Source organism: Onychostruthus taczanowskii, unplaced genomic scaffold (assembly GCF_017590055.1).
Source record: "Onychostruthus taczanowskii isolate IOZ18803 unplaced genomic scaffold, ASM1759005v1 scaffold230, whole genome shotgun sequence".
In the NCBI taxonomy this organism is placed as follows: Eukaryota; Metazoa; Chordata; class Aves; order Passeriformes; family Passeridae; genus Onychostruthus; species Onychostruthus taczanowskii.
In genome coordinates this window covers 63,900-87,596 of record NW_024499574.1, presented here as the reverse complement: position 1 = coordinate 87,596, position 23,697 = coordinate 63,900, and the positions used below count along the sequence as shown (strand labels likewise).

At 40.0% G+C, this 23,697-nt stretch overlaps 1 protein-coding gene across 1 annotated transcript; it reads right to left on the bottom strand.

The window, feature by feature from the left end:
• Positions 1 to 1,121: 1,121 nt before the first annotated feature.
• Positions 1,122 to 22,457, bottom strand: LOC121336408 (transient receptor potential cation channel subfamily V member 5-like). The gene is made up of 15 exons (XM_041405535.1): positions 22,327 to 22,457; positions 12,912 to 13,009; positions 12,379 to 12,501; positions 11,351 to 11,491; positions 10,723 to 10,821; positions 10,348 to 10,523; positions 9,350 to 9,496; positions 6,836 to 7,048; positions 6,423 to 6,509; positions 5,306 to 5,382; positions 4,943 to 5,108; positions 4,592 to 4,658; positions 3,740 to 4,008; positions 2,877 to 2,983; positions 1,122 to 1,407 (listed from the first exon to the last, which is right to left on the bottom strand). Exons 1-15 carry the CDS (start codon positions 22,455 to 22,457, stop codon positions 1,122 to 1,124), a joined length of 2,187 nt encoding a protein of 728 aa, XP_041261469.1.
• Between the last annotated feature and the right edge of the window lie 1,240 nt (positions 22,458 to 23,697).

The window sequence follows — 23,697 nt, the reverse complement described above, 5'->3', positions numbered from 1 at the left end:
TTTAGACTTTCATCCAACTGGTTCACTGTTCAAATCAGTTGTTCATTGGATAGTTTTAGACTGTCAGAGAGAGACAGAGAGAGAGCAAGTGCCAGTTTCTGAACTGTCTCTGCAATAGCTCTTATTCATCTATCCAACGTCTGCTTGCCATTTCTGTCTGTGCTAAATAGGAGCTCACTATTTAACCTTGATGGCTCAGTTATAAGTCAGGGAACTCTGGTTCAGAAACCTTCTTCCACAAAAAACAAAAGACCAACTTTAGCTTACTTGGGAGATATATATCTCTGCCGAAATTTTACACTGCTGAAAGTCACCTAACCAGGTCATACACTCTCTCAATTGGAAAAGAAGTTCCCACTTTAGAATCCTCTCAGGAACAGCAATCACATATTTTTAAAAGCTTAAAGTGCATTCATGTGACAAAAAAATAAAACAAACAAAAACATCCATCACCAATAAAAAATCCAAAGCAAACCAAACTAAAACCAAAACAGTCCTGCTAAGCCAGAAATGTTGAAATTGCAGTTAATGGAGACTGCCTTTCTTCAGAGGGCAAAATCTGCCAGGCCCTGAATGCCAGCTGAGTAGGTACAGTCCTTTTCCATCATCACAGTGTCAACAACTACCTTCATTCCTGAGATCAGTTACACGATTTGTGGGGTTTGGGGGAGTTTGGGTTTTTTTTTCTGTTCCGTGTCAAATCATACATCAGAACTTCAGTCATTCTTTGCTATGAGAGCCTTGCAATTTTGTGAAACTGGGGGGGAAGATTATACTCTATGTAACAGTCTGGAAGAGGGCTTATTGTGATCACTTCATTGTAAATGGATAAAATCCCGTTGCAGGCTTCTTTTGATCATGTGCTCACACAGCTCAATAAGCCCACCAGCTTGGTGCAAATATCAGTGCAATTGCAAAGATGCTTACAAGTAGGAGAGAAAAGATTGCATTCTTTTGCCATAGCCCAGATGTCACGAACTGCTCACAAAATCTTCACCAGCAGAGTTCTCCAAGGCTGACGAATGCATGTGGCGTGATGGGGAGTGTATGAACAGCTGTAGAAGACAACTGTCATGGCAAAAGGGCCACTTCACATATTGTGGAGTGAAAATAGAGGCTTTTTAGACATCATAGACCTCCTCGTCCACGGCAGGACCGACCTCTCCACAGAGCTGGCGGAAGGTGTTGCGCCTCAGTATCTCCCAGCCACGGTGAGAACTAGTTCTGGATGTGCTCCGTGACAGTGACAGAGCAGACATTGCTCTGTCTGTTTCCTTCTTGCACAAGGTGTCCCCGTTGGTCTCCAGCTTTTCTGAACCTTTGTCATAGTTATCCCTATCCTGAACCTTAAATGCCTCTGTGTACCGCATCATCTTGTGCTTGTTGGGGTCAATCCTGTCTTCAATTCTGAAAGAGGATTAGAAAATATAAACTGAATGAAATAGAAAAGTGCCAGTTTATCAACAAAACCCCTCCAAAAAACAAGCTACTGACAAAGACATTCCAGAAAAATCTGCACGGGAAACTGATTATAAGCAGAATGCTAGAGGCTGCTAGCACAGTTACCTCCTAGACCTTCATCCTCATCATTGACTTCAGTACCTTTGTCTGTCCATGGTTTCTTGTCCTTTCACTCATTTCCCAGTCATGATTTGCCCTTTCCATTTTGCCACCTGTAAGCAACTGGCAGACCTTGATATACGCATATATTCATATATATGCATATATTCATTTATTTTCTCTGTTCTTGACTCTCCTCCTCTGATACTCTATGGCTGCTAGCCTTAGGATGTCACTCCTCTCTTGCTGAACTTTTATTTAACTGCTCCACTTCCACCAATCCTCTACATTACTTAGAGATTTTCTTCTGATTTACTATCCCACACATATACAAGGAACACCCATGTGACTTGACAGAACTAAATCACAGCACTCTTTTCTCACAGCATCCAGTAAATAATTGGCAATCTCAATTATTCTCAGCGAATTTCTGGGACATTGCTCTTGCAATATATTTCTATATTCCATGCCTTGGACTGAAAGGGTTGCATATTGGCACCACTTTAGGTCTGCTTGTTCTGCCCAGTAAATATGAAAATCCACAAGACTCAGTTTGTCTGTAAAACCTGCAGAAAGTCCTGTGCAAGGCCAGGACTTTCTGCAGGTTTGGACTTTGATGATCCTTGTGGGTCCCTTCCAACTCAGGATATTCTATGAGTCTACGATTCTATGATTCATACAGCCACCACTCCCCCTTCTGGCTTTATCAGCAAAAGATGGCACAGCTAGAAAAGGCAAATGCCCAAAAATTATTTCTTTTCTCATCCAGCAAAAATATTGATTAAAATCAGAAATAATGAGGAATTTAGTGTTATCCAGACTACAGACAGTTTTTCAGTTCAGTGCCTAACCTGAAATCCTGGACCTGTGTCCTTGCCACCTGACACAGTCATTGCAAAGTAATAACATGTTTATTGCTGTTGAATGCCTGATAGATTGATTCTGCCTCTGCCATTTCATGTATCCAAGAGACAGGGATGGTCAACCAAGCACAGCAGTGAAGTTCAGTGACACTCATTACAAGAAGTTTGAAGGCAAAATTCAGGTCTTATAACCCCTGCAGTTTCTGGGGTCTGTCCAATGTGACTACTGGATGAGAAGGCATCAGCTGATTTCACAAGGAAATGCACAGCAGAGCTTTCTGAGGGGGACAGTGCTTGTCTGTCTATCAGTCACAGACAGAAAACAGACTGAGGTCTGTCTGTAAGGACAGCACTTCAAACACTCCCAAGACCACTGGAAAGGCTCTTCATTAACAGCCATACACTGGGTTCTTCTTGTTGGATCCTGACATCACGCACTCCGAGAGAACTCACCTGAGATACCATCGGTCCCCCAGCCCAAACTCCCGCCCACAGATTCCCGAGCGAGGCCAGAGGCACCGCGGCAGCTTCCGCTCCAACATCACAGTAGTAGCAACAACCTTTGGAATGAGAAAAAGAAAATGCTCACATGAATTAGAAAAAAAAAATCAGACTCACTCACAAAAACATTAGTTTCATGAGCACTGATCCATGCTGTACTTCATTACAGCTCCTTAAGGGAAAAAACAATTATAGAGTCTATACTCCATTTCAAATAAGGCAATCACTGATTTAGGTCTAACTGTGACATGTTTTGAAGAAGTAATGGTGGTCTTAAAACACTGTTCGGTTTCTTTCCTTTTATACCTCATGGAAATGATTAGGGTAATTAACTGAAAGCTAAAGAAGAGGACAGCATGTATACCTATTTTAGTTGTCATCAGAACTTGCCACTGCGGCCACAGGACTACATTTTACCATTTGTTTGACTTCTTTCTCACAGAAAAACAGAGGAAATGGATTTCCTCTTGATTAGCTACAGAACTGGTTGAATTTCTTTGCCTTTTGACCAAGACAGTCAGGCCGTCTACTTTTAGTGCATCAAAAGACATTTCTGGCCTTCCTATAATCATTACCTAGTGTTCTATCCCCCCCTCATTCAATCCCTATAATTATGATTTAACGCTCTTACACAGAAATGTGATTTAAAAAAAAAAAAAAAAAAAAAAAAAAAAGATGCAACTCCAATTCTATTTATCAATAGATTCCATGCATAGCGAACAAACTTCTAGGGAGACATGAAATGGACAAGAAAGGCTGATGGGCTTCTAGCTGCTATTTGAAAGAGGTAGGAATGCCCACCTTAACTAGATTACCTGGGCTCTCCAGAGCTCATCCTGCTCGTGGGCCACTCTCCAGTGGGTGTCACCCATCATGGCAATTAACAAGTTGAGCATAAGGAGGGTGGCAATGATGGCGAAAGCAAAGTACACCACGCTGTACATAAAGGGCAGATCCACATCGTAGTTTGCAGGGCCATCAATGATAGTGAGGAACAGCTCAAAAGTGGTGAACAAGGACATGGGATAGTTGTAGAACTGCCCAAGGTTTTCAGGGTTCTCTGTCTGGAAGATGATGTAAAAAGCTGGAAGAGAGAAATGAGGAGAAAAAAAGAGAGTTTAACAACAGGAATTACATTCCAGGAGGAATAACAGAATTCTTTAAGAGATTCTGACCAAAAAAAAATGGCCTGGGCAGGACCTGCATGTGTTTCTATGCAAGGACAAATTCCTGATTAGATACATTTGTCTCCATGATAAAATGACCCAAAATTACTTTGATTATTTATTTCTCAAAGTAGTGATTTTTTCATCCTCCGTAAGGATACGATAAAGCTTAATCAAATCAAAGTGTTAATCAAATTTTCCACAGACAAATATCATAAATGCAGTATGTTACCTTGACTTAAAAATATATGGAATTATCTGAATTATGCTAGTTTCTATGACCCTGGAAAGAGCAAGATTTGAAAACCAAACTCATGGTTTGAGAACAGAAGTCAGTACTGGGAAGGTGACCATGCGCAGAGAAAAAGAAGCTAAATATCATCACCAGTTTTCCCATCTATTCAGAAGTCAATCAGAGATTTAATCAAAACCCACACTCTTAATTCATACCAAAGCAGTTGGCAGGGGTAACATATGATTATCTTCTCTTTGTAGACTCACCTGATGCAAAACCCAATATCACCACAGCCATGAGCCAGCAAAAGCGCATGAGATCTCCAAATATCATCTGTAGAGCAAAGGCAGAGCCACCATGAGGCCCAACTGTTCCACCAAGTCACAGTGCCACTCCAGGTAAACCTTTTTCCAGATTCTAAGACCATGAGCAGACTAAAGAAAACTTTCGCGTTAAACAGAGAATGTGAAAATTCTTGTCTGTGTGCAGACAAGAACCTGTCCATTTGACATTAATGCAAAATCAAGCAAATAGTCTTGAGGGGGAAAAGTACTCTTACAGTTCTCCCTATCTGCCAAGAGGTGCCAGGACAGCCCATATTTCTTTGTGTCTCATACCTTCTGGATCATGATGGTGAAAGGTCCAAGCATCTGGAAGCCCCGAGCGAAGTACATGACGTTGCACCAGCCCAGCACCAGGGCGAAGGACATGGGCACCACCTCCCCCGTTGTGCTGGTGAGGCGCATCACCATGGTCACCAGGATCATGCAAGCATACGTGATGCTGCAAGGAAGAAGAGACAGCGAAAAAATGTTCAGTAAAGGAAATATTAGCCGAGCCATTAAGAGAAATAAATCCAGAGAATGAGTACTCTAAAGAAAATTGAGGAAGTGACTCATCTTGTGATGAAGTGGCAAAAGACAGGAGTGGGGAAAACGACAGACAATATATTTATTAGACTTATTATGTTCTCTACTTACACAATTATGTGGAAAGGTCCTCCTAGGATTGTTTGTCCAAAGTATTTCGCTGCTCCAACTCTAAGGATATCTGGAATCTAAGAGAGACATCCTCTTACCTTAAGGACTCAGTTTCCACAACACTAATAAATGTCATGGCAACCACCAATATTCACAGGTTTTTAGGTCAGCCACAACTCCTTTGATGGATCAATTTCTATGCTACTTTAAAATCAGAATGGTTGAGGCAGGTGGACCCTTCTTGGCATGTGACAGAGATCGCTGAAAAATCTAAGAATGCTTGGGCAGACTGAGAGACTTGTCACAGAGAAGTGCCTCAGTAACAAAGACAAAAAAGACCTTCTTGGGGAATCAAAGGAGTTTGTTACAATTCACACTGTGTTGGTTGTTGCCGTAGCCCCAGAGTCCTGACTAAGCACAGGAAGAAGGACTTGTCCTTCTGGAACATACCATAGAATCAAAACTGCACACTGCAGTCAAGCTGAGGTCACACCAGTGCAGAACAGAGGGGCAATCACCTCCTTTGGCCAGCTGGTTACACTGTGCCTGATGCACCCCATATAGGCAGAAAGCTGTTTACAAGACCTGTTTTATTGTCAGTTCTTCTTTTTTCAGTTTTCTCAAAAAGGTTTCAATTTTCTATTTCCTATTATAATAAAATCAAGTTGGGGGGGTTGTTGAGAAAGGCTCCTGTTACAAGTCCACAGAGTAACTGATCTCCAACTAATTGCAAACTTTTCTGTTTATGCACAGAAATCACTTTAGCCAGCACCCCTAAAGACAGGAATATTTATGGGTGCTGGGTGAAGCAATATCTGGGAGTCAGCTGGACCATGGATGGTGCTAACAGGAACTGTGGATTACCCTGCAGACAGTATTTGAGAGTGGGACCAATCCTTCTACTTGCTTCTTCCGCAGCTGGAGTCTTACTAGGACATTGCCACAGTCTCTGTCTCATCTAATAGATACTGTTGGCAATGTCTATTGCCATAGACCTATGTTGAAGCACTCAGAATAAGCAAATAAGCCCTGCCAAGCAGTGAGCACAAATCCATGTTTGTCTAGGAAGTAAAATCTGCCTTGATGAAACTTGAAACTGTATAGCTGCTTCTCTTACCTCAAGGACCAAAATTACTACAGCTCCAATGACTGTGATCAGCTCCCCCACCAGCCTCAGCTCATCCTCATATGCCACATATGATTCCTGAAAAAAAAGAAAAAAAGTTAATGAAAGTTAAAATTAAATTTTAAATAAAGTGAAAGTAAATTTTGAAAGAGGATGGGGGAGAAGAAAGCCTGTTGTTACTTATAATAAACATGAGTAGACCTGGCAATGCCAGAGGAACCAGCCCAGCCACAGCAATGGAGAACAGAGCACACCTCCTATTCCTCCCTGAAAAGGTCAGCGGGCTGAAAGAAGGGAGGAGGACAGCTGCAATAGCTGAGGACTGGGCAAGGATTGGCCTTTCCAGTTAAGTAGGTTAGATGGGAATTGCCCAATGGGGGCTCCGACTCGTACAGCCACAGTACCTGAAGCATTTTCTGGACATAGACTGTGTTGTCCCTGCTGCTGGTTCTGTTGCCTGTGCGGGGTTTCAGAGGCCGGTAGACGCAGCACATGGTGAAGCACACCATGTAGAGGATGTAGAATAGGGCCAGGAAACAGAAATAGGGACGACCATACATGTTCCACTTCAGGCTCACCAGCTCCTTCACAGGTGTTAGGTCCAAGATCTGGCGTGCCTGAGGAAGAGAGAAAGAAGGAATTAATTGCCAAAAGTGCATTGTTTCAACAGCATTCACAAGTTTTCCTGACAGCATGTTAACAAACTATTCTCATCTGCCCTATACAGCATTATGAAACTGAATTTACTTTGCAAAAGTGGAATGGTCTAGTGGGCACTGGATTTGCTCAGTCTGACAATAAAGAGCTTTGGAAAAAAGAAATATATCCTGCAGAGAACAGCTGTTGAGTACCAGTGGGAAGTACAAGAAAAGCATATTAAATACTGGAATAAATTTGTTCTCTGTGTAGGAACATAGAACTGAGGATGACAGAATATTCCTGTTAGTGCAACAATGCAAGTTTCTGTATCAGGCGTTTTAAAATAAGAAAACAGAAACATTTTTCTAAAAGATATTTGTACTTGTCTGATGCTCTATGGCTTATGTAAAAATACTGCCTTTTCAGTTTCTGCCTTATTATCTGGGTGATAATTAATTGAATTGTCTATATCAAGCCTTCAGCTTATACTAGAAGACTGACAGAGCATAAGTAGGAGAGACAGGTGTACTTTACTACTTATGAATTTGAGCCACACACTTTATTATATATTTCTAGATCTACTTTCTGTTGTTTAGGGGCCCACTGCAGTAAGTGAGAAGAAAATGTGAGTCAAATTGTTGTGACTGGGTTACTTTAAAGAAAAACTACTAGATGCTGGATGTTTTTCTTCTCTTGCTACAATGCCCTGTTTCCTGTAAGTCAGCCAAAAATTGCTGAGCACACAAAGTGCAGGAATGTTTCCATAAATGGACGTGATTCTAACAAAACTCTTGAATAGCCTATGAAATATCATAAAGGATCAAAACTGCATGAGAGAGAATCCACCTATGGGTGTTGTGGTTTCTGCAGAAGTCAGCATTCTAGAATTCTTTGCATAGGGCAGTAAATTTCATTTTCAAAGGGATAATACAAGTTTGAAGCTTACTATAATCTTCCCGTAGCTTAGTTCCCATCTTTTTTTTTTTTTTACTTTTCAAACACTTCAGGATCAGAAAATATATCTTAGTACCTATGTGTGTATGCATTCCCCTTAATCCCAGAGGAACCTGCTTCTGCCTGGGGGCTAAAGGTGCTTCTCTAGTCCAATATTGAACTGGGAGGGGATGATGGGATGGAGTCACACAAGGCATTCTTCTAGAGAGACAGCAAACATTTTGGGCCAAACATATCAATTGCAAAAAATAATTACTAGTTATCCATCAAAAAATTGCAACTGCAAGTAAGTAAGAGCATTCTGGAAAATAAATCATTATATCTCCTGATATTTGGGGGCATCTTATTTGCTGAAATTAGGATTCTTGGATCTGCAAGCACTGTATGAATGTTTTGGGATAAGAGAGGCCCAATATTCTGCTTTCTTTTTAGAATTATGGTTCAGTCTTCTAAAGTGGACAACTTCTAAGCCTTTTATATTTTTTGACATGGAGTGCTTTTCCCTGGATTTCCATATCTATCCCCACTCATAGAAAATTAGAGGATTTCACTTAAGAGCAAATGAGAGCTCCACGGACATAGCAGCTCCACAGCAAAGCTCTCCAGAAGCACAAACTTTAGTTAGAAAGGTTTGACTAAAATTTTGATAGGTGGAAATAATACAGGATGGGCAGAACTGTGCTAATTGAAGTGTCTTCTGATTCATTTCCTGTCCTGTTAGGATTATTTAAGGTCATTACAACTGATAGGGTTGTGTACCTTGAAAGTCCTAGGGAGATCTATCAAAGCTTGCCATTACACTCAGCTATTTCTGTCCTATTAATCCCTTTACAAGCTTTTGAGCCTACAGCAGAGATAATTTGCCCACTTTGTTTTGAGTCATAACCTGTCATTAAACAAAGGGAATAATAGCAATAAGTGGTTTTTAAATGCACTCCAGTTTAGGATTTCTGAATGTACTCCTGTCTCACAGGGATATTCTGAGAATTAATCAGTATCACAGGTACAGGAAGATACTTGCTAGAGCTACTCTACAGGTTCTTAGTGTATCTTTGAGCCTGCTGAGAGAAAACCCTTTTCTGTAGTTTGTTCATACCTAGCTCTTTCAATAACCTTCAATTTTCACACCTCAGAAGAAACTGTATGTAAAGCATCAGATGTAGCCAGACCATTAATAAACCCCTATACTTCATGTGTCCTCTGCAGGTCACGGTACAAAGTCCTTGCTCTGTGGATTGTATCAGTGAGCTTAAACCTTCAAACTCATCATTATTCCCTTTCTATAATCACCATGGCCTGCACACAGAATGCGTGCAGGGCAGTACCTCTCTCTTCTTGGTGGATACTATGAGCTCGAGGAAGGACTGATCTTCAGCCCAGGAGTCAATCTCTGTGATATCATACAGCACAGTGCTCAAGGGGCCAAAGGACCAGAGATTCTGCTTCCGCTTCTGCATAAGGTACTGAAACATCTGAGGAGAAAAGAAGGGAGGCAAGGATGTCAGAAGCTCTCCAGTATATAGTGTATTTGCAATAAGAACAAATAAAGTTGTTCAAAACTCTCAATTATGACATGTTTTCCTTGAACTTGGTAGCTGTTGTGGTTCTCATATCTCTTGGGAACAATTACAGAAGGTTAAGAAGTGGAAGAAATTTTTCAGATTCCCATTTGATTATTAGCTCATGCTTGATGTAAAGGATGAGTTATTTTTACTCTAAATTCCAATCAAACTACTAAAGTTACTTGACAATAGACTTCAGATGGAATTGCATTTCTATTAGGAAAAAAATGTTTTAATACTCTTCCACAAGACATCAGAAAAGAGGTGTGACAAGGGAAATTATCCTGTCCTTGTGAATCTACAGAAGAAACAGTAACCACCTTTGTCTTTTCAGTGAGTGGAAGGATGAGGGTTTGCACTAAATGCTAAGATTTTGTCTGTGAATAAATGCCTGTGGGTATCTGAAGAGGTCTCCCAGGTGTCACATTTAAAGTAATGAAATCTAGACAAACAAGACAATAATTTCTGTGAGCCTTTCAAAAAATTACTTGGGCTCAATGTGTCTGTTAATACCTGTTTAACTCAAATGCTTCAAAAATTGGGAGAAAATATCTATTCTTTAAGGACTCAATTCTTTCATTAGGATAAAAAAATTTCTTATAGAGGGTTTTTGGGGCCTACAGAAGTCTTCTGGAAAAAAAAATATCTTGTTACCTATCTCCTACCCACTAAGAACATGCACAAACACCCTTGCTCTGAGTGATCTTATTTCAAGGTCTCCATTTCTTTTGTACAGAGGCACCAGTGTCACACAAACTCACCACAGTGTTGCCCTCAACTCCAGCCAGTTTGAATGGACTAAGCCCCTCATTGTTAGGAATCAGTTCAAGTGACCCTGGTCCCTCTTTGTTCCTGTCATAGGAAAGTATCAGGCTGTACATGTGGCAGGCAAACGTCTTATTAGGTTGGAGAACCAGGATGTGAAGAACAGTGTTACCTATGAAGGAAGCAGACTGGATGAAGTATCTGGAATAGCCCAGCCCTGTCCAAAGACTAAGAATGGACTGATGGCTTTTATTTTCCTCATATCCCTCATCCCACAGCTGTTTCTAGTGAGAGAAGAATGCACAGGTGACAGCCTGAATTAAAATGTCCAGATCCACTCCAGGTAATTCACTGAGCCCCACAGCACTTACCCAGAGAATCTTGAGCTCTAATGTCAGCTCCATTTTCAATGAGCAGCTGCACAATTTCCTCATTTCCCACACAGGCAGCAAATGATAAAACATGTTCTCCTGAAATTAAAGGAATGGGGAGAAACAACATTAAGGATCCAGGAGGTAGAAGAGATTGAAGCATGCTGAGGGAAAGCTACCCATGCTATGAAGCTATATATGAAAGGAGGAGTTACTTTAGGAAACTTGTAAATTTTCTGCCCCATTTCTCATCCTAATCAGAAAGGTTAAAGAAGACCTGTCCCACACAACATTAAAAGGAAATGTTCCTTTCACTGGATTAGCTCCATAAGAAGGTTGACAAGTAATTCGCTGCTAGGAAGACACTAAATTACAATTTTTTTTTATACAATATATGTATTTATTTGCATACAAGCAAATCTATAAAATCTGTATTATTTGTTTTCACGTAACATTCACACGCTCAGAGGAAGTGTTACTCTCCGCTAAAAGGTGTATGTCTTGACACTTGGAGATAGGAGCCTCTGTTTATCCACTTTAGATGGGGACTAAAGTAAGGCTCCCCTGTGTCCCCTCCCACTCCGCTGGTTCCCTCCTGTAGCAGCAAGGGGAGAAGTTAAGGCAGTACCAAAATAGAAAAGGTTCTGGGAGCTGCGCCTGAAGAAGTGCCCAGTGGCCCTTGCTGTGCTGGCATTGGCTCCTCTCTTAAGCAAAGCCTTCACCAACATGGTGTTCTGGTTGGCTGCTGCAATGTGGAGAGCTGTCTGCCCTGCAGGACACAGAAACAAAACCATGTCTCTCAAGAAAGCAGCTTGAGGCTGATCAGCAGCCTGCAGTTCACGTGTCAGTCATGGTAAATGGACAGCAGCTAAAGGAATTGGCTTTGAAGTTATCTCCATTGTGGGCAAAGGGTCGTGCTAGAGATTTTCCAGAGGTTTGATTCTACTTAAATATTTTCAGTAATTTATTACAACTGACTTTACAAACTGCCAAAAAACCCCAACAGGGTGCATTCTCTAGATTTTTTTTTTCCTAGGTAAAATCAAGACATGTCACTCTTCTGGGAAGCAAACAGAAAGTTGTGAGATTAACTATGATTTCCTTAATAAGAAATTAGGATTAAGATCAAGACAAGACTCCCAAAGACTTCCTCTAATCCTTCAAACTAGGCTTTAGAATTTTAAAAACCCCATTATTAACATTATTATTTTATCGGTTTTGAGATTCAGACTGGAATTTCTGTGTAATCAACCAGAAGCATTCTTTAAAAATCTGGGTAAGAGACTAGCCTCAAAAGCAGTGGCCACATTTCTAATTTTCTCAACCAAATAACTCCTTTTTCTCCTTTTAGGTGAGGTCAGGCAGATATCCCATTTTTTACAAATGAGTATGTCAGAAAGCAAACTATATATATCCTTGCAATCCCTTTCCAATCCCTTGCAATTCCCTGGTCAAGGCCTTTGCATGTTTGCACGTTTAATATAATTGCACCTTCCAAGAAACGTCAGAACCCATTTTCATGTTGGTTTTGCCATGTAACATTTCAGCAACATACTGAACCAGGAACCGTATAAGCCAGTTTCCCAAATGTACAAGTAGCACTTCCTCTCCCCTCCTGCAGGGAATCCTGCCCATCCTCATTCCCAGTGTTATTACCTTCATAAAGTTCTGATGTCATCCTCTCATTGATGAGCTCAGGAGCTGCTTCCATCAGAGCCACTGCTGCCTCCAAGTTATCATACATGGCAGCTACATGAAGGGCAGTCTCTCCCACTGCGCCTAGAAACAGTAGGACAAAAATGAGAATGGTCAAGGTGTTCAACTGCACAAAAAGCAGAGAAAAGAAAAAGCAGAAATAGAATCATTGAGGTGGGGAATTATAGGAGGGCTATGTCCTCCCTTGAGTAGTGCTTGGTACAGCCACACAAGTGCACAGTCTCTGTCCTTCACTTCAACACAATCTGAAAACTGAGCAGAAACTTCAGGTGTCTGTAAGTGACAGCTGATCTCAGGCATGAAGCGCATGAGCACAACCAAGTCGGAAAACTCACTTTGTTGCAAAGCTGCTGACATAGAGTTAAGTCATCTGAGTCTGCTGATGCAATTTTTTAAAAAAGCTAACAAGCTGCTCACTGTAGGAAGCTCTTGCCTTCCACAGAAAACCATTTTTTTCAAGTAATCCCAGTTACCTCTCTGATAGATATCGCATGTTCCGTCAGTGAGAAGTTTCCTAATGGCAGCAAGGTTGTTCTCTTTGGCAGCCTGAAGGAGTGGGGATTCCCAGATCCTGGAGTCAAGAAAAAGTGGCTGATAAGGAAGCAAGTCAAACACATGGTGCCTGTCTCCAGAGCTAGCATGGCCTTTGCTCAAGACAGTTTGTATCTTGAACATTTTCACTGAAAAATCAGCAGTGTATATCTACCATCTGAGGAAGTCTTAGAATGCACCAAAAGAGGGGGAAAAAAGAACAGGAAAAAGCAGAGCAGTGCAATTCTAAAAACACACTGAAGTTCATAATCTCTTGGCTTACTGGTGCTGAGCCGTATGGTGGCAGCAGAGAGAAAGCTGTCTAAACCAAAATGTTTATTGTTTCTGTATCCCACTTTTTGAGGCACAGGAATAGTGAATGATGGGTCATTGAAGCCCTTCTGCAAGCAGTTATTTCAGCAGCCAGAAAAAGCCAGTTGCTTCTTCACACGGCACAATAAATTAAGAAAAGGCTTTTGTCTGAATTGCTCCCACAGTGGATAGAAAACAGAAAACAAGGATTCCATCTGTGTTCTAGCAACACTTCCTATAATTAAGAGACAGAGCTCTGAAATGTAGTTCTTCCATATACAAAGTTATGGAGAAAACAATGACAAACTTAGCTATACTACTTTTTTTTTTCTCTAGTGCTGAGAGAACCGAGGAAATTGTTGAGAACTGAAATATGTTGATGTCCAGGGAAAGAGCATGCACTCAAACAAGTTCCAGACAGAGAGGTTCACTCATAGCTGAAGCATGTCCTTGAGTCTTCCATGAGGATCTGGGTTATTTGAGTATATATGTTGGGCTTGATGAAGAATTCATAAGTACAGCCACCAAACTTCACTACAGCAAGGTCTTTGGAAGCAAAGAACAGGTCAAGGGAGGTGATCCCCCCCCCTCTACTCAGCTCTGGTGAGGCCATACCTAGAGCCCTGTATCCACATTTCAGGATCTTCAGTACAAAACACAGAGGGAGCTACTGGAGAGAGTTTAGCAAAAGGCAAAAAATTATCATGAGAATCAAAAAATTATCCTCTCAGGTGAGGAAAGGCTGAGAGAATTGTGACTGTTTAGCCTGGAAAAGAGAAGGCTCCAGGCAGTGTTCCTATCAATTTGTGTAAGTACCTGAAGAGAGCTTGCAGTGTTTGTTCAGCATCCAAACAAGGTTTGCCAATGTTCGAAATCAAGAGCTGGCCATACAAAATTAAAAAAAGAACAAGATCTATAAATTGAAGCAAATATTTCTGTTATCCTTCAGTATTTTCAGGTTCGTCCTTTAAATTGTAAATTAAAAAATGGTTTGGGGTGGGCTTTTTGATTTATTGATTTTATACAAATAAAGAATTATAAGTATCCATAGTCAGGAGATAAAGATTAAAGGGGAGGAAAGACTCAAGATTCTCAAACCAAAAGAAAAAAAATTATGTCTCATGAATTGTCAGTATGAAATAAAAAAGCAATTCCTCTCTCCCAACAAGACAAGGTTAGTTTCAGATCTCTGTTCAAATTAAAATTTTGTGCTTTTATCTCACCCCTGCTGTTTTCTAGTACAGATGTTTAATTTGATCTTAATTATCTAGTGTGGCCCAGGTCAGGCTGCAATGAGGAATAAGTCTAAGGATTACAGTAGAAAATGACAAATTCAAGCTGATATGAACCAGGATAACACCAGCCCTTGGTTTTCTACCAGCCTCTATCTGTCCCTTTACTACAGTCTAACAACTGGCAATAGTTTTAAGCATTCCTCCTAAAAACTCATGTGGGCCAAATACATTAGCCAAACATACACCTGCAGATCCAGTAAATGCTTCCTCCTGGTGTTGTTCCATGTATTCTGGCATTATTTAGTTACAAGTTTTTGGGGATAAATCCTACATAAAGCAATAGGTGCTTTGCAGTAAGTAGTAACACTGATGTGAGGATACATTACCTGTGAATATAACTCTGTTATAAGCCACAATAAAAACCACATCAGAGACACAGAAAATATAAATGGCCCATTGCAAAAAATGTTTTCTTACAACTCAGGCATCTTAAGTACAGGACAGTTTAACAATAAAACAACAGGAAAGCAGTCAACATGAATTCTCTGGCTCACACGAATATGTGTTTTTTGCTTTAAATTATTCTCTTATGAAAAACAAGACCTTGAATCTATAAGAAATTTATATGCCATTATCTCTGGATTTAATCCACTTGAAATGTGAGAATTCTGCTCTCCTTTATAGTGGAAAGATACTGGAGGCACTTGAGAAAACATAGGGGATGAAGTAAAACAAAAAATATCAGAATTATACAAATAAACAGAATCATTTGAGTAAGTGTAAGTTAATGGACATGGGCTACAAGTAATCAAAGCATAACTGAGCATCATGTCTATCACTCCACAAAATGAGCACTTCCTGTCACCAAAAACACCCCACTACCTAAGCCACTAGAAACTAAACTAGAAAACCCCCGAAAAGCAGAGGAGAAATAAAAACATTCAGGATAAAAAGAACCATCCTCAACAAATCAGGGAGCCATTCTGAGATATTTTTATATGCCCTTCACACTCCTAGTTAGGGAAGTATTCCTTCTATAGCTTACTCATGCGTCAATTTCATTACTAACTAATGACAAGATGATTTGATGAGGAGATTGCATCTAGGATCAAACAAACAGGAACTAAATGAAGAGGCACTCAAAGCAAAAGTCTTAAGATTCAGTGTTAGTGAAGTCAGCTTGCCACCTCTGCCACTATTTTGGCTAAGAAAGACTCTGTGGTTCTGGAAAAGACAAGTTTCAGAGGCAGGAAGTGGGAAAGAGGTGGGGTTTCAATAGCATAAACAATGCTACAATTAATATGTTGATGCTTTACTGGGTAAGCCTTTATCCCTCAAATGACCTCAGAGAGAAGGAGGATTGGGCAAGAGATGACACGGGAGTACACAAACACAATGTCTTTCTCTCAAAAATTACCAAAGATCTTGTAAACAACTAATTAAATGACAATACTGCTAACAAGGAAGGCACCTAAAAATACTATGCTCAGCTTTTGGAAACTGAGGGCAAAACTGTCAAACATTTCTTCTTATTGCAGCAACTTCCAACTGGGCTTAAAATGCCAGAGATCTCAGGCCAAAGAGCAAACCAGAAAAGGAGCTCAGAAATACTGGCAAATGTCATGGCACACTGCTTGGGAAGTCTCAAAGGTTTGTGAGTTACATGTTCCTGGCATATGCTTTTACTCTCATTCAATTTTCTGTCTCATAATTGGGGAAACATTTTAACCTCATTTAAAACATACCATTCTAATTATCAACTAATTTTTAATACATTACAGCAATGTACTGAGTATATAAATGTCAAAAACTAGGAGAAGCAAATTTGCTAATATAAAAAATTAAATGAAGTCACCTGAATTTAGAACCTTCAAAACATTTTCAATTATTTAACTTCTGCATATTTAACCAACTTTCTTTCTGAGAGGTCAAACACAGCACAGAGTTTTGCATTTTACTACTCGGGCCCCTTTGAGTGTCAAAGCAGCAGCTGGTAGAATTTGTAACTTAAGTCTCTTAACAGAGCTGCCTATAGTAGATGCTTAGCTTCCAGAAAGTACCATTATGTCACTGAAAAGTGAGGCTGGCTTTCAGAAAATGATTCAGCAAACATATCCGGATAATTCAGCACATCAAAGTTAAACTTCACTTCTAATCCTCTTCATCCCCTTCAACAGCTATGAAATCAAGGAACACTAAGCTCCTGATTTACCCAGCTAAGTTAAGTTTGTAACACTAGGCAGACTGGATGTTGCCTTACAGGATCAGTTTAGGCTAAGCACAGCTCCATGGCAAACCAGTAATTCTGAGGGGCAAGGAGAACCACGAGAGTATCTGCCTGGATGTGCTCCGGGGTTGTTCTTGCTGAGCTAAGGAATGTGTCAGTGTGGAGGCATGAGCAAGCCTTGGTCATGCCTTACTATCGGCCAGTGTTCTTCACAGGTGATTCAATGAGGGAAGCCGTGAGCTGTTTTTCCAAGATAGGTGAGGGCAAAATCAGGAACACCCGAAAACCCATTGTGAAACAAAGAGAAGATAAAATGTAGGTCAGATTCTGTCTGAGGTAGTCATGTAAAACAGTTCTAAACAAGGTTAAAGATTTCACAAGCACTTTCTGCTGGTAATATGTACCCTTTTAGCTTCTTAAGCACTTTTGGAGTGCAGCCTGCTCATTTCACTTATGGAGAGATAGAGAATGCAAAGATTAGTAAATAAGTCTTAATTTCATTATAGAAAGAATAATTTGGATTGCTACGATTATTCTTTCAGAGCAGGGAAATATTATAAGTATGAGAACTATCTGGGCAACAACCAATCTGAAGATTCTATTTCACGACTGAACTCACCAGAAATGCAATGAAGCATCTCTTTCTGTTCTTCCCTTATCAGATTCCGCAACTTCAATCATTTACTGTAAGGAATTTCCCCATTCTTTGCTTTAATTTAAGTTTGCTTCCAGCTTCAAGCTTTATGCCAATAGAGAGTCAGTTCCTGGGGTTCTAAAGCAATTATTTTAACCTAAGCTATAAATTCATCATCAGAATATTATATTAGCTTTCTCTTCTTTCCCTGTTGTGCTCAGAACATCCATGCTCCAGAATGAATCATGAAATTGCCAGAGGAGATTCATCTTCTGCCTTCCTTCTGCTAGCATGTGCATGTAAATGTGAGACAGCCTTCAGGAGGGCAGAGGGCTGCTCAGAGGAAGCCAACCAGCTGAAAGAGGATCAAAGCAACCACCGAGCAAAATGCCAAAGCAGGAGTTAGGGAATAATTGCATGAAGTGAAAAGGAACCAGATAACAGGGGCTTGGACAATCAACAGGGTCAGCAAATTTCTTCAGCACCAGCAACAAGACTCAGCAAGTTAACTGGGACCTCTTGCTCATGTATGTCAAAGCCTCTTCAGCTGAGAGTAAACAGAGCTTCTCTGGAAATAAATTAAACAGGTTAATAATTGCCAACGTTACTAGACAAGAAACTGATAGGGAATTCTTATCCCTTCAGATATTTAACTATCTGCCACACAAAGCAATAGAAATCTTGATCAGTCATTTCCAGCAGGGCATTCTGCTTGCACTAATACATTTTTTTCCTAATTCTGCATCTGAGAGCATCGTAAGAATAATCTCATGCTAGAACTGTTTTAGTGGTTCAGAAGTTGTTATTTGTTGTTTATTATCACTGAAGCAGTCATAAAACAATTTTTTTTCTCTGATGTATAACCTCATTCTGCATCAAAACTTCCAGCCCTCTTGCAGTTTTATTATTTCATGTTTTCTTCTTTATATGGAAACCTATACCCAAGTTTAGGAAATCAAATAACTTCCTAAATCTACAAATAATTTCCTAAATCTATGAGCCTGAGATGCACGTTAGGCTGTCATTGGGTTTGTGTATGTGGTGCATTGCTGGGGAAACATGTCTTCTGGAGGACCTTTATGCTTGTGAAATTAGGGAGATTGTTTTCCAATATTAGACTCAAAACTTTCCTTTGGATGAAGGAGTACCAGTAGAAGAAAAGACCAGAAATGCTGCTATTGATGCTTTTGATTTTATTTTCCGTGCAGCAGCCAATTGTTCTTTGCATCTTGACTACTCAGAAGCACAGTTGTTGAAACAAGCTATAAATGAAGTGCTGGAACTGAAAGCTGGCATCTTTATTTCACTGTCACCTTTGGGAGCAAACAAACCAATTAATAATGACAGGCATTGTGGATTTCAAGACAGGGTAATCCTACTTTAAATTGGGATGAAAACTCAGCAATGTTGTTTGGACAAATGAACAGCCAAACTGTGGGAATATCTCATTCACTACCAGCTTGAGAAAGATTTATGTAGGAGCTGAAGGCTCTCTGTGTCCCTGCACAGCTCTTAAACAAACCAGTTTACCTGCATTGGGCTGAGCTGCCTCTTTATTTGTGCCACATTTGTTTCCAGGGTAAGCAAAGCACCTTACTAATATGTCTGGGACACTAAAGAGGCACCAAAGAATGTGGAAACCAAATGTTTTATTGTGACATCTTTGGAATGACCATAGCTCTCTGCAAGTTACGCCAATTGTGTGTTACTTACTATTTATCAATCAGAGTTATGAATACAGGCAATAGCAGGAGGAAAAATGCTACATTACTGTTATACTTTTACAGGTACTGTTACCATGTGCTCACTTTTCTAATTTATATATTGCTTATTTTTTTATGAACAGTGCAATTCTCATAGGGTGGATTTTCTAAAATCACATTCCAGGAGGAATTTGTTCACATTTCCTTGGAAACTCTTGCACTGAAAGTAATTTCTAGAGGATCTATTACACTGCGACAGACACGTGATCCTTCTTCACCTCTATCAGGCCCAAATTTTCATAAGGATTCAGCTTTCTGTACTCCGTCATTATGAATTATGTTGAGGGATTATGCTCATATGTTTCAGGCTGTGTAGATCCCAGGGTTTGCTTCCAAAGATGATTCTAGAGCGGATATATGAGACGTGACCACTGTTCCCTGGGGCTCCACATTGAGCTACAGGCTGTTTAAAAAGGAGAGTCTTCAACCAGAGAGAGGAACCAGAAGATTAAGGCCAAATAAACTCTTAAGTTCTCTTCAGTGTTAGGAGATTACATTGCATTTTCTGAACCTGGATTCCCCTGGGGAAATACTATAAGTGAAATACTAACCCCCTTCTGTGAAAAATGCAGAGATCTACTGCTAGTAAGATTCAAAGGACTGTTTCACACAAAGAAAGAGATTGAACATCAATGCCAGGGAAGGTGACAACTACCAAAACAATCAGTTTTCTGGTATTATCACCAGTTGTCAAACAGGAAAAAAAAGCTTTGTTCTTCTCTTGTAGACTTTCTGTGTGCCATCAGAGAATGCCAGTTAAATAGTAACATATTTACCACTGTCTTTCAATAAGACAATAGTAGAATTCAATCACTGCTAATTACTGTATGTATTCCAACACCATTTTCACTAAGAACTCAAGCTGAAGCCACAACACTGCAGTTCTATACCACAAAATGACAGGACGCAGCAAAAGCCCTTTTGGCTTACAACAGTTTTTCCACAAAAGCAGAGGTTTCATAAGAGCAGTTCCCACACACCAGTCACCAAAGGTCTTCCTGATGTGTTTTTGTATCTGTATGTAACTAAAAATGCAAAAGCAATAAAATCAGTCCTCTGCAAAATGTTCTTTTTTTTTTCTCTTCAAACTCTGAGCATCCCTGGGGAAAAGAAAGGAAAGAGTAGGATAATAGAAGGAAGAACTGGTCCTGTCCCTCTCTAGCAAAAGACTTTTCACATATTGGCACCACGTAGTTTGTGACCAAATAGCAGGAGGCTAATTTGTGTTGTTTGAAAGCTGTGGGAAACATATGGAACTAAAATGGAAGGGAACAAGCATGTCCCCATGCAACCCTGATTTCACAGGGAATATTGTGCACACTGCATGTGTTTTACAGAGAGCTTTATAAAGAAACACAGAAACATCAACTTTGGGGCCAGTGGGATTGTACTACAGTGATCTAAGAGAATTTTATGCAGAAGGGTTTATATGACTAACATTTTTTATGCTTTCCTCCATCAACACACAAGATGTTCATGGGCATGTAGCACACGACTCATGAGGACCAACGAGCAAAGAGAAGTGGCAATCTAACCCTACCCTAACCCTAACCTAACCTGTGTTAGCCTGTGTGAAAGGGAGCAACAAAAAGGAAGGGACCAAACCCCCCTTGGCAACAGCAGATGGCAAACAAGGGACAGGAGTATCATCAAAATCAGGCTGAATATTTGGGAAAAAAACCCAAACAAATTCTTTCACTGTAGTCTTTTACTACAGCACTGCAACAGGTACCTAAAGATGTGGTGGAATCTCTGTCCTGGGAAGCTTTCAAGACTGAGCTAGACAGAGCTAAAGCAATGTGATCTCTGGCTGGCAATAGTTCAGCTTCAAGTGGGAGGTTAGATGGAGATCAGCAGAGCTTCCTTCCACATCTCTTTGACTTAAAAATATGAAGATAATGTTATAATCATTAAAGAACCCTGTATTACAATTTATTTCTTATTGGTATTAATTATTAGCATATCATCAATATAATTAATTTGATATATTAACATATTTATGCTTCTATTTTGTACTCATTTGGATCTTACAGAACCTGCTGGGAACTTATTTTTCAGTTACCTGTGATGCTTTTCATGAACACATCAAAATGTAAACACTTTAGCATTCCACAGAAACACTATTGCTCCCATTGTCCCTCCCATTTTAAATGTATTTAAGTCCCACTGCTCTGAAACAAACTGGAACAGGCTTTATTACTTGGTCAGAAGCTAGATAATGATATAATTATTTCCCTAAAGGTGTACTTTTGTCCCTCTTAATCTGCTTTTTTGCATATTTCTATACATATAGGTACATATACATATGTATAGATAGATAGATTTTGTCCCACACAGTCACCTTTTTGTCCCCACAGATGTTCAGAGTTATGCGTGGAAAGAAAAAACAGATTTTACAAGCAACTGGAAACAATTTGTTATTTGAGTACTGCAGCATTTGTGCATGCAGAAATGACAATGAAAACCAGATCCAGCTGTATTCCCATGAATAGTCCCACATCTCTGTGTGTGGAGGGATCAACCCTGCACAGCAGTAACAAACAGCCTGCAGTGCTCACATGGGGACACAGCCAATCTTCTGGATAATCTAAGGTCTAAGAGGAGTCACTGTACGTGTTGACACCCAGGTCAGAGGTCTGAGAAACCACAGTCTGACCCAGAAGGTGACTGACCTCCAAAACGTTCAACAGCATTAAGCCTACTCTATCCCACAGTAAGAGCAACCTTTAGAGAGGCGGAAAGCAAAATCCTGACAAAAAAGCACCACTATTTCAGCTGACTGCAGCCTATACATCACACACACTCCTAATAATAATAATGTTAAGGATAATGATGACAATAATAATAACGATAATAATAACAACAGTTAAAAACAAACCTTCATGCATTTTCCTGCGAGCTTTACCAATGAAGCAGGAAAGACAAGAGAATACATTATTAATTTGTGACTGAAGTACTGCACTCAGGGTAATTCAATTGCAACCTGGTAAATCTACCTGTGAAAGCAGATAAGATTGGAACTCCAGAAGCATTCCACCTTGAAAGAAGAAATCTGATAGAGAAAAGTGCTCCAGGGTTGTTTAAAGTTTATCTACTGGCAGAAAAGCCTAAGGGGGAAGAGTGAGAATCAGCTACAGGGAGAGCAGCAGAAGAAAGAGAAGACAAGAAGCCTGAAGTGCACCATACCTTTTCTGCTGGAGTAAGTAGATTTCATCCAGATGTTTATCCCAGGATTTTTTGCCTTGCAGCTTCTGACTCAGTCCACTCCATATCCGGGAATAGAAGGGATTGCTCTCCCCAAATAAAGGTACCCCCATATCACGTCCCTTTTTCCTCTCTTGCCTAGCTGCCTGAAAGCCAGCAATGTCCACTTTGGGGAAAAGTCAGGAAAGGCTCACTGCAGGTCACCACTCCTCCGCCCTCAGTCACTTCCAGAGGAGACCGTCAGTCAACTGCATCAGCTGATCAAAGTGTGTGTAAAAACACACAGTAAAATCACTTGTTCCTAGCAGACCATACCTTGAGCCTCATCAATTACTTAGTTTCCAAAATAGCCCAACCCAAAGGTGTGTCTGATTTTGCAGTAGCTTGCCAGCAGCCTACCCCTCAAAAAGACCCTGTACAGCCACTGAAGAATTCCTACAGCATCAAGGTCCTAGGCTTCTACTATTTTGATTCTGAAATCTAGGCTTTAGAAGCAATCATCCTCCTTTTGAACCTCTGAATTCCTCTGGAAAGCAACATGTAAGCAATTTTGAAATAGACAGCTGAGCAAGCCAGGCAAAACACCTTTAAGGTGAGTGAACATGTGGGAACGTGCCCTAAAAGACACAGGGCTCTGGGAAGGTGGCAGAGAGGAGGACACACCCCCCACCTCTGCTGTCTGCAAATCCCATTAAAGAAATTGTCCTTACAGACTCCGCCTTCTCCACGTAAAACAAAATCACCTTACTCCACAATCTGGAAGAAGAGTTTATGTAGATTAACGGGTAAACTTTACATACTTCATTTTCATTTAATGTTCTACAACTCTCATTATTTCTTCTCATTTCTTCCAGAAAAATCTTATTTAGGAAAGGGATGAGAATTTCTATTTAACAAAACCGTTTTTTTTTTTTTTTTTTTTTTGGTTTTTTTTTTTGTTTTTTTTTTTTTTTTTTTTTTTAATTTAACAAAAACTTGATTTTGGCACAGAAAAACATATTCAGGGTCAGAGAGTATTTGTTTGCAAAGCAGTAAACCAAATATGAAAATGAAGAGATGAGACATACTTCTTTGTGTGAAGAAACTGGAAGCTATGAGGGAGAAAAGAAAAAAAAAAAAAAGAAAAAAAAGAAAAGAAAAAAGGAAAGGAGAAAGCTTCTAGTTTCTAATCTTCTTTCCCTAAAGACTTGTACCAATATTTTTGCACCTTGAATGAACAGAAATATCCCTTCATTCCTACTCTTGCTGTAGTGGAAAACAATTCTGTTTAGGGTGCCTGGACCTTAACAGAATTAGATGGTAAGAGAGAGAAGCATATGAAGCAAAAGGACTGAGTCATCTCTATGAAATTCC

What these genes read in the sequence shown, in the direction of transcription:
- LOC121336408 (XM_041405535.1), bottom strand. Translation starts at nt 22,457, where the DNA reads ATGGGGGTACCTTTATTTGGGGAGAGCAATCCCTTCTATTCCCGGATA. An exon ending in TAGAGCTCAAGATTCTCTGG is followed by an intron (nt 10,524 to 10,722) that starts GTAAGTGCTGTG and finishes CTTCCTTCATAG; the next exon opens with GTAACACTGTTCTTCACATC. An exon ending in TAGTAATTTTGGTCCTTGAG is followed by an intron (nt 5,383 to 6,422) that starts GTAAGAGAAGCA and finishes TGTCTCTCTTAG; the next exon opens with ATTCCAGATATCCTTAGAGT.